General features: G+C 51.3%; 1 protein-coding gene across 1 annotated transcript; it reads left to right on the forward strand.

The window, feature by feature from the left end:
* The first annotated feature begins 4,562 nt into the window (after positions 1-4,562).
* MYCN (MYCN proto-oncogene, bHLH transcription factor) lies at positions 4,563-10,380 on the forward strand. The gene is made up of 3 exons (XM_055399906.2): positions 4,563-4,740; positions 5,916-6,819; positions 8,906-10,380. Exons 1-3 carry the CDS (start codon positions 4,585-4,587, stop codon positions 9,508-9,510), a joined length of 1,665 nt encoding a protein of 554 aa, XP_055255881.2. The 5' UTR covers positions 4,563-4,584; the 3' UTR covers positions 9,511-10,380.
* The last annotated feature ends 910 nt before the right edge of the window (positions 10,381-11,290 follow it).

Raw genomic sequence — 11,290 nt, forward strand, 5'->3', positions numbered from 1 at the left:
CTAAAGAGAACTTTGGGGATCATATTAGCCTTCACCATAGGATCTTTCACTTGCCCCAACTGGTAAACTTAATGAGACCTTTCCTGGGAAGTAATAAAAACATCGTTTTGATGTTTATTTTATTAACCGAAACAAAAAATTATTCCACTGCTTCAAAAATATTGCATGAAGAGGAAACGGTCTTCCTCCATCTGATTCCTTTCCTCAAATTAAACCACTATTAACCAGTTGTTGCATGTGACACCCAATTTGTTGCTTGGTTTATGCAGACATGTCTAAATGCACAGATATCCAAAGTGGCAGACTGCTACCCAAGACCTAGTTTATTTCCCTTTATACTCACGGATACCTCCAAGTCAGTACCTGTAGATCTAACACATTATTTTCAGAGGCTGCACATTATTCCACTGCTCCCTGGTGGCTCAGACAGTAAAGCATCTGTCTACAATGCGGGAGACCCGGGTTCAATCCCTGGGTTGGGAAGATAGCCTGGAGAAGGAAATGGCAATCCACTCCAGTACTATTGCCTGGAAAATCCCATGGACAGAGGAGCCTTAGGCTACAGTCTGTGGGGTCGCAAAGAGTCAGACATGACTGAGCGACTTCACTTTCACTTTACATGTATTACAATAGATGCAACCATGTTCCTATGGAATGGATTTAGATTATTAACAGTATTTTTGTTACTGAGGACAAGGCTGTAACATAGATTCTTGTTTTTGCATTTTGACATTTATTTTATTATTTCTTGTAACAATAGGGCGGATTTGGAAGACTGGGATTGCCTTTATTCTTCGGGCTGGGATGCCAACAGTGTAAGGAGAGGCCCCATCCCCCTCCCCAGCCTTGCCAACACTTGGGCCAATCTGCTAGACCAAAAAATGTTAATCTCCTTGAGATTTAATTTGCATTTCCTTGACTACTAGTGAAGCTGAGTATCTTTTCATATGTTTATGGACAATTTGCATTTCCTACACAGTAAATTATCTACTCTTATCCTGGACCCATGTTTCTATCGGGCTGCTTTTCTATCTGATGTGTAAGAGTTCTTTGGAGACATAGGATATGCTTTTTGTCTCTTGTAGATGAGGCGAATATTTTTCTATCACACCGTTGTCTTTTGACTTTGGATGTGTTTTCAGTACAACTGAAAATTTTCATTGTTGTCAAATATGTTCAAATTTTCCGTCTGTGTTTCTGGGCTATCTGTCTTAGAATGCCACTCTTTATTTCCTTTATTATCTTACTTTTTCCAATTCAAAACTTCAATTTAAGTTTCATTCATTCATTAAGTTGTTTAATTAATTCATTAGTAACTGGGTAAGTCAGGCAGCTAGTTTTATTCTAAATGAAGAGTCAGGAATTTTAAAAGTATTTAATCAGCAAAAATGTACACTTTGGTGCTGGAGGGGTGAGGTGGGCAGGAAAGGACCCATTAAGTTTCCTAGGAGAAACTGCTGTCCCTGAAGCTGGATCCAGATCTTTAACTCACAATCTGGGAAAAACATCTAGAGGTTTTTGATCGTCTAGCCAATCATGGGTTGGACTCATCTGAATGTGCATGGGTGTGCGTGATTTAGCTCTGTTTTTTAAAGAAGGGATTTGTAGATGAAAACATTGTTCTCCCTCAAAAATCTCCTTATTTATAAACCGAATCCTGTGGACAACTCCATCCTGCCTGTTGGTCCATTTTAGATGTGTCTCCCTCAGCCTGTGATGAGCTCATTGAGGCTGTGCCTTCACTCATCTCTGTTCTGAGTGGCTGCTGGCTGAACTTGTCTTCCAAGTCCTCTAAAGATTTATTTCATGTGTGTCCATATAGTCTGAGAGAGTTTCAACCTTTTAAAGAAGAATCTGAAGGTTTCCCTACAAGCAGACAAGGAACCAGCAGTAGGAAGATTTCTCCACAGACAAAGTCTTTTATCTTTCCATTTGCAAATGAAAGTACCAATAAATACTTGTAAAATTTTATCACTCTGTTAAACTTCAAATTCAGACTTGTCAGTAATTACTGGTTAGCATTAAAAGGATGAGATTAGAGATTGAGGTCCAGGAAGAATACACAATTTGCTTGGAGGCACACAGAGTAACCGGGTCTCTTGTATTCTCATTTTCTGCTGCACTTTGTCCCTTGACAAAGGACGAATGCTGTGGTGAAGGGCACAGGTGGGTGAGAGAGGACAAGGTAGGACTCTCTGTAGCGACAGGGACCAACCTGACCTGTTGACACTTCCCCTGCCGCGTCTGTAACAAGGTGGGTCAGGCAATTCTGAGAGCCCTTCCTGGGGCCGCTGCCTTAACGGTGTGGTCATCGTTCCTCCTTCCCTGTTGCTGACAAACAGAAACTCTCTCCAAACTCTCTCTTCTGGCTGCTTCAGAAAGACTCATTCAGGGACCTCTGCCTTGAACAATATTATACTATAGTAGAGAACGGACAGTTATCTGCTTTGTGAGGTGGATGCCCCTTGGAGCAAGACAGGTAGGGTGAGGAAGACAGTCTCCTCTCCTTGTCTCGGGGAAGCTAGCCTTAAACAAATTCTCCCAGGCAGATATCGTTACAAATGAAGGCAAGGGTTTTGAAGAAAAATCTGGGACGCTTGGGGAGAAAACAGCAGGAGGGCTTGGTTTAGATTAGGGAGTTAGGGAAAAGCAGAAGTAGGGGGTATGAAAGGCTTTTGCAAGGGTTTAGAGCTTTACATATGGGAAGGAAATAATAATAATGAAAGTGTTTGGAAGGGCAGCTCATCCTCATTCATGGGTCACTTCCTAGGACTTGAGGAGCCTGCCCCCTCCCCTTGAATTATGTAGGTATCCAGGATAAGGACTGGGGAGTCTTCACAAATGCTAATAGGTGAGCATTTTACAGGCTGCCCCCTGCCCCTCCGCATCCTCACCCACAACTAGTTTGAATGTGGAGATGAATGGAGAGGATGATTGGCATTTCCAGTTTGGGAAAAAGGTGGAGAAGCTATCCCACCCCCATCCCCAACCCGGGGGGCAGGGCGGAGGAGGGCAGGTTTCCCTGCCCCAAATCATTCCAAGAGGAATTCTTTCAGGGGAAATCCCACTTTGTTGTGGATTTGGTTATTAAGGGGCTGCCGGGGAGACTGGGGTTGTTCTGGAGAATGTGGGTGCTAGAATCTTTAACCCTGTCAACCCTGCCTCCCAACACATCTGCAGGAAAGCTTAATCAGACCGAACTGAAGATTTCATAGTGGTGGTGGGTTGGGAGAGCAGAGGTGAGGGTGTTCATTTCCCCGGAAGAATCTATCAAGGTCTGGTAATTAACAATAGCTGACACTCAACACTCACCCTGTGCTGCTGGGTACCGTTCTCAGCGCTTTCAAAATTATTTCTCAGTAACAGCCCTATGAGGTAAGCACCATTGCTAACTCCATTTGGCAACTGAAGAAACCAAGGCACGAAGAGTCTTGAGTAGTGACAGCAGCCGCTTACCCTTTTGCCTCCGACAACCGGGGGCCAAGATTTCCGAACCAGGGTTTGGGCTGCCGGAGTTGTAGACAACTCCTATGTGAATCTCATCCGCCTCCCCAGAATTCGGGAAATCCCTGGTTTTTGAAAGGCTAACTCGGGAGCCCGTGGGGGATGTTTTGGGGAGCCTCTCGCCCACTCCCTGCGGAAGCGGGGCCGAGCCGCCAACCTCTCCCCCATCGCGGTGGTGGGGACAGGTTGACAGGGCGGCGGGAGGGCGGCGGGGGCCCCGCTCCGAGCCCCCCAAGACCAGGCCCAGCAGTTCCGCCTTCTGCGCGGTCTCCGCGAGGTGTCGCCTTCGGCCGAAGAAACCACCGCTGCGCCACCCTCGTCGTCCGCAGTTATTTATTTATTTATTTATTTTCAAACAAGGGGGCGCCCCTCTCCTTTCAATTTAAAACTAGAAAAACCTCCGGCGGTCTCGTTCCTAAATGGGCGCGTCCTTTCCCTCCCACTTTGCACCCTGCCTCCCGCCTCCCTTCCGAGATCACCCACGAGCAACCACCCACTTCCCCGCCCTCCCCTCCCCGCCCCCCACTGCCCCGCTGGACATTGGCCTCGCGCTCAGCTGCACACGCGCCGTCGAAGCGGGGGCTGGGTTAGGAGCCTCTGAACTGTCCCCCACCACCTCCCGCCCCAACCCCTCAACCTCAACCAACACCCCCGGAGCCTTCCGGAAAAAATTTTTTGTTTGTTTGTTTTCAATGCCAAGCCATGGCCAGGCCCGCGGGTTGGGTGCGGCATTGCACGGCTCGACTCGCAGCTGGTCCGCAGAGTGCACCCGGTGCAAGCCCGGGGGTCTAAAAGGGCGGGAGGAGCACGCCCCGGGCTTCCCAGCTTTGCAGCCTCCGTTCTGCAAAGAAGAAAAGCAAGTGGCTTTTGGCGCGAAAGCCTTGGCGCCTCCCCTGATTTTTATGGAAATCAAGAGGGCGGGGTAAAGCCGCTCTCCTCTGCCTTTCTCCCTCCCCCTTGTCTGTGCCGCAGCCCCCTTCTCTCCCCGCCCCCCGGGTGTGTCAGATTTTTCAGTTAATAATATCCCCCGAGCTTCAAAGCGCAGCCAGTGACAGTCATCTGTCTGGACGCGCTGGGTGGATGCGGGGGGCTCCTGGGAACTGGGTTGGAGCCGAGCTCGCTCTAGCCAGGCGCAAGCGCGCACGGACTGCAGCCACCCGAGGACCACCCCCCGCCCCTGGCCACCCGGGGACCCCCGCACAGAATCGCCTCCGGATCCCTGGCAGTCGGCGGGAGGTAAGGACCGGCGCCCCGGGAGCGGCGAGCGCGGCGGGAAGGCAAGCCCCGGACGGGGATCGCGGGACACCGGGGGCCGGAATATGCCCGGGGGACTGCTTCCGAAACAAAACCATCTCGGGGTTTTCCCTGAAAAGCCAGTTCCACTCCCGAAGGCTCCAGGACTGGAGAGACCCGCCCTAATCCCTCTACTGCCCTTGCCAGGGGGGTGTAATGGCTTCATCGAAAGGAAATTCACCCTTCTCTAGAACGTTTGTCTGCATCTGAGCTGACGGGGAGCCGGTGCGTCCCCACCCCGAAACTGGGTTCGTCTCCAAAGGGTGCCCCCAGAGGAAAGGGGATCAGTAGGGCGAGGCCGTTGCGGTGGTAATCTGGGTCACGGCTGCTCCAGCTCGGAGGAGACAGAGGCTCTCCGCGAGACCCTCTCCGCGCTGGTGCTCCTGAACCGTTCCCAGGAACTGGGGTTCAGCCTCTCTCAGGAAGAGGGCGTACTTGGGGGTTTGGAGCAGCGGGGGTGGGGTTAGAGACGTTCAGAATCAGCTATTGGCAGTACTCTGCCTGCAGCCAGTGACTGCTGGGGGCGTCTCATCAAATTTGGGGGAGATTCAGGATTGGGGTGCCTGTTGTTGGTCTCGGTCTAGAGAAGGGATTTTTCCATTTGCAAAGTTGCCTGAATTACCCCCGCCTTCCCCCGCTATTGCTTGCGGTCCGGAGGTGGCAATTTTACAAAGGAGGAATTGAGGGTACTCTAAATCCTATACCCAGTTGCTGGGTTGGAGGCCTGGGCTTCCTCTGAGCAGCTGGCCCTACTTAGGTGCCACCGGGGCTGTCTGCGAGCTGGTGGGAGCTAGAATTCTGCAGCCTTGAACAGCCCCTTCCCCCAGGCAGTGCCTGGTGTGAATGAAATGGCAGTTTCCAAAGTTGCAGAGCCAGGCCACCACCCCCCGCATCTGCATGCCCCCTCCCACCCCTGTCGTAGACAGCTTGTACACAAAAGGAGGGAGGGAGAGAGCGAGAGACACAACTTCCTCCACCTTCGGGAGCGCTGGGCAGAGTGGGGGGCTTGGAGGGGAGATTGAGGAACTGAGGAAGAGGGGGTGACCGCTGCCTGTCCCCCCCCACCCCGCATCCGGCTCCGCTTGCCAACCGTCTCCTGGTGTGTCTGTCGGTTGCAGTGTTGGAGGTTGGCGCGGGCCCCCGCCCTCCACGCCCCCCACGGGAAGGAAGCACCCCCCGAACTAAAAAGAGCGGAGCGGAAAGAAGCCCTCATTCGGGGGCCGGGAGGCGAGCCGATGCCGAGCTGCACCGCGTCCACCATGCCGAGCATGATCTGCAAGAACCCAGACCTCGAGTTTGACTCGCTGCAGCCCTGCTTCTACCCGGACGAAGATGACTTCTACTTCGGCGGCCCCGACTCGACCCCCCCGGGGGAGGACATCTGGAAGAAGTTTGAGCTGTTGCCCACGCCCCCACTGTCGCCCAGCCGTGCCTTCCCGGAGCACAGCCCCGAGCCCCCGAACTGGGCCACCGAGATGCTGCTGCCCGAGGCCGACCTGTGGGGCAACCCGGCAGAGGAGGACGCGTTCGGCCTGGGGGGTCTGGGCGGTCTCACCCCCAACCCGGTCATCCTCCAGGACTGCATGTGGAGCGGCTTCTCGGCCCGCGAGAAGCTGGAGCGCGCGGTGAGCGAGAAGCTGCAGCACGGCCGGCCGCCCTCCGCGGGGCCCGCAGCCCCGGCCCCGGGCGCCCCCAGCCCCCCGGGCCGCGGGCACGGCGCCGCGGCTGCGGGGCCGGGCCGCCCCGGGGCCACCCTGCCCGCCGAGCTCGCCCACCCGGCCGCCGAGTGCGTGGATCCCGCTGTGGTTTTCCCGTTCCCGGTGAACAAGCGCGAGCCCGCGCCCGTGCCCGCCTCCCCGGCCGGTGCCCCGGCGACAGGGGCCGCGGTCGCTTCGGGGGCGGGCAATGCAGCCCCGGCGGCCGCCCCGGTAGTCGCCCTTCCGCGCACCGGCGGCCGCCTGGCCAGCGCCAGTGACCACAAGGCCCTCAGCACCTCCGGAGAGGACACCCTGAGCGACTCAGGTAAAGCGGGAGCCAGGGTCCGGATGCCGCCTTGGGGCGCTGGGGTTGGGGTGGCCTCCCACCCTCCGTTTATGGTTCACGAGTTCTGGCTTTGGGAGAGAGTATTTTAGAGACAGTCCTGATGGGTGAGAGGTTAGGTTTTTCCCAAGCCGATCCCCAGGGTTTGGAGGAAAGGGTGAGTGAAAGCTGTGTTCTCCAGCCTCACCTTAACTGAAGTTCCTTCAGCTCCCTCCCGGAGCCTGACTCTATCACTGGCCCCCACCCGGTCCCGCATCTCCCTTGGCAGCGTGCCCTCCGAGGGTTGGGGGGGAAATTAGGAGAAGTTGAGTGATTAAAGCCGAGCTGGGGTTCAGGGGGCCGCAGGCTGCATTGCCTGGACAGAAACCTGTTAGCCCAAGGGGTGAAAAAGGACTGAGACACAGGTCAGGGGTGGAGAGACGCTCCATAAAGGGCAAGACTGTGCAAAATCCTATTAAGGGTGCAGGAAGTTAAGGGGCATTGCACAAATCGCGAGTACCGATTTTAGTTTTTATTTTTTCAAACCTGCTTACCTTCCCTCTCTCTGGGAGGTGGGCTATTTGCTCCTGGTCGGTCGCCAGCAGGCGGCGATATGCTGGCCGGCCGGCGGGCGAGGATCGGAAAGGCTGGGGGTTGTGGGGCCACCCCACCCCTTCATTGAGCAGCTGGCGGCAACTACCACAGCGGTTGTGTGCATTCTCAAGGGGCGGCCTCTTTACAGTGTGCAGTGAAAACCGGCCGGGTTTTGTCTTCTAGCCAGAATTCTAGGACTAATTTCAGATCCGAGTTGTTTTCTGTAACCCAGTGCCCTTCAAAGGTGAGGGCGGGCGCTTAGCCGGCTGTCTAGGAATGCACACACCCTGGAGCACTCATTGATTAGTTCTATTGTGTGCCTGCTGCTGAAACTGAAGGGTAGGGTTAAAACCAAGATTTTGCCTGGAAGTAAAGCACTCTACCCAAATACTGGAATAGCTCTTGTCCCTGGAGCTGGGAGCCTTGGACCTTGAAATCCAGTGTTTTCAGAATACAGTCGCATAAAAAGCCTAAATTTCCTTTGGGTCTGAGGACAGATTGGTTCCAGGCTCCTGGAAGGAAACTTGGTGATAAGCCTCCAGTTTGAACGGGTCTGTCCCTTTAATGTCTGTGCCTTGACAGCTTTCCGTGAGGAAGCACTTCCTTCCAACAGCTGTCTTCTTGGCAGAAAACCAAAACATTGGCTTAAAGGGACCCACAGACTGGAACAGCCTCACATTTCGGCTTTAGAACAAATCCCACAATTGTTCAGCTTTCCGGTCCCCTTCAGATCAAGCCGAAGATGTGTTTTGATTTTCATGCTTGCATTTTAAACAATAATTTTCTATCCAAGCCTGGTAGTAAATGAAAAGGGGTGTGGGGGTGGGAAATGGACACATGATGCTACACGTTCTTGTGGCTGTTGGTGGTGGTGACTATGAGAAGAGGTGCCCCGCTATTTGGGTTTAGAACTCCGGTGGATTATGACTTTTCAGTTAAGGTTTAATCTTTGTTAGTTGAAAAACTGCTTACTGTATAGAACTCGTGTTCATGGATGACAAGGTATTTTTCTTCCTTAGTTAATTAAATTGTTCTTTAAGTTTATTTGACTTAAAAATCAAACTCCATCATGTGTAAGTAGTGGCTAGCTGAGGCTCCTAAAATGAGAAGTGTCAGTTAAGTTTGGAGATGGAAATATAAATAAGTCTACGGGGCAGACTAGCAACGTTGATGAAAGCTTATATTGAGTTTCTGTCTATATATTATCCCTTCTACTCAACCTATGGTGTCATTCCCCATTTCATTGCTGGGGAAACTGATGAAGCCAGGATTCTGTCTTGACTCCAAAGCCAAGGTTCTTTTTGTCTCTGCCATCCACTCAAGCTTGAATGGAGGATGAGGATGGGGAGGGAAAAAGTATATACATCTCTGTTCAGAGACTGATGCTGATGGATCAGTAATGACAGACCACGTTCAGGGGCCTACCTTGTGAGACTGTGTATATTTCATTCTTATGTGCCTCACCGTGAGAATAACTCTCATCTTGTTCTCAAAGATGACGAAGATGAGGAGGAGGAAGACGAGGAGGAGGAGATCGACGTGGTGACCGTGGAGAAGCGGCGGTCGTCCTCCAGCAGCAAGGCTGTCACCACCTTCACCATCACTGTTCGTCCCAAGAGCACAGCCCTGGGCCCCGGGAGGGCTGCGTCAGGGGAGCTGATCCTCAAACGCTGCGTCCCCATCCACCAGCAGCACAACTATGCTGCCCCGTCGCCCTATGTGGAGAGCGAGGAGGCGCCCCCCCAGAAGAAGATCAAGAGCGAAGCCTCCCCGAGGCCCCTCAAGAGCGTCCCCCCGCCCAAGGCTAAGAGCTTGAGCCCCCGCAACTCTGACTCGGAGGACAGCGAGCGCCGTCGGAACCACAACATCCTGGAGCGCCAGCGCCGCAACGACCTGCGGTCCAGCTTTCTCACGCTCAGGGACCACGTGCCAGAGCTGGTGAAGAACGAGAAGGCCGCCAAAGTGGTCATCTTGAAAAAGGCCACCGAGTATGTCCACTCTCTCCAGGCCGAGGAACACCAGCTTCTGCTGGAGAAGGAGAAGCTGCAGGCCAGACAGCAGCAGTTGCTAAAGAAAATTGAACACGCTCGGACTTGCTGAATGCATCTCAGAACTGGACAGTCACTGCCACTTTGCACATTTTGATTTTTTTTTTTTTAAAAAACAAACCTTGTGTTGACATTAAGAATGTTGGTTTACTTTCAAATCGGTCCCCCGTCAATTTCGGATTTGGGGTGGGGAGCAGGACAGGAGGGCTTCTACCAGGACCTGCATTGATGGGATGCTGGTGACCCTGGCGGCTTTCCTGTGCGTCACTTCTGAGTGGTTGAAGCCTGTGACCGTTGGGAGTCTTCTGGGGCTGTTGAAGTCACCTTGTTTGTTCCAAGTTTCCAGACAGAAAGTCATTCCTTCTTTTTAAAATGGTGCTTAAGTTCCAGCCGATGCCACGTGGGTGTTTGCCACTGATACCCCTGGGGAACATTTCTGTAAATACCATGGACACACCTGCCTTTTTGTATACGTCCTGGGTAATGAGAGGTGGCTTTTGCGGCCAGTATTAGACTGGAAGTTCACACCTAAGTACTGTAATACCTCAATGTTTGAGGAGCATGTTTTGTATACAAATATATTGTTAATCTCTGTTATGTACTGTACTAATTCTTACACTGCCTGTATACTTTAGTATGATGCTGATACATAACTAAATTTGATACTTATATTTTCGTATGAAAATGAGTTGTGAAAGTTTTGAGTAGATATTACTTTATCACTTTTTGAACTAAGAAACTTTTGTAAAGAAATTTACTATATATATATGCCTTTTTCCTAGCCTGTTTCTTCCTGTTAATGTATTTGTTCATGTTTGGTGCATAGAACTGGGTAAATGCAAAGTTCTGTGTTTAATTTCTTCAAAATGTATATATTTAGTGCTGCATCTTATAGCACTTTGAAATACCTCATGTTTATGAAAATAAATAGCAATTAAATGATGCAACATTTTTTTTTCCTTAATAGCAATGGTTAAACTCTTATCTCTTAAGCAGTGATTGTAAAGAGCACATAATCTAGAGAGGGAGCTTGATTTCCACAGATAAGTCATTTTATACCTGTACAGTCCTGGCCGGGGGAGGGGCCATTGTTCCCACTTGGTCGGGAGGATACTGAGCTACGGAAGGTTATGAGCTTTCTCCCAAATTACACAATATCGATATGTTATTAGTGATTATATGTGCTAGCAATAGCATCACATAGTTTACAAAACATTTTCCTATGTTGTTTAGTTAGTAGGTCGTGTCTGACTCTGCAACCCCATGGACTGCACGCTAGGCTTCCCTCTCCTTCACTGTCTCCTGGAGTTTGCTCAAACTCATGTCCATTGAGTCGGCCATCTAACCATCTCCTCCTCTGCCATCCTCTTCTCCTTTTGTCTTCAATCTTTCCCAGCATCAGAGTCCTTTTAACTAAACATCTGGGACATCAGATTCTTTAGAATGAGAAGTAAAATTAAGGCCTTGAGTTCTGCAAATTGGTTTTTTGGTGTTGGTAACATTTGTCCTGTTAGCTGATGACTTTATATTTTGGCATAGAGTATATGTAGTTGGTCTCCAAGAAGAAAGCTCTGGTCAGAATTTACTAAGCTAAAGCATTGTAGCCAAATAAGGATGGAGTTGGTCCCTCCCCTCAAAAAGCTAACTGATGTGTGGTGTGACAAACTGTGCGGCCCTGATCAAGTGCCCCATCCCTTCAGGAGAGGCACTGGGGTATGAGTATAGATAGCTCTGTCTGCTTGACTCTCCTGTTAGTTTGGACTAGCCTGTGGAAACGGCATTAACCTTTGCAGTTTCTGGAGTCGGGAACAGGGCTGGCAATGAAGCTAGAG

The sequence above is a fragment of the Moschus berezovskii genome, chromosome 11 (genome assembly GCF_049115385.1).
Source record: "Moschus berezovskii isolate FMDL1 chromosome 11, NW_MosBer_1.0, whole genome shotgun sequence".
Taxonomy (NCBI): domain Eukaryota; kingdom Metazoa; phylum Chordata; class Mammalia; order Artiodactyla; family Moschidae; genus Moschus; species Moschus berezovskii.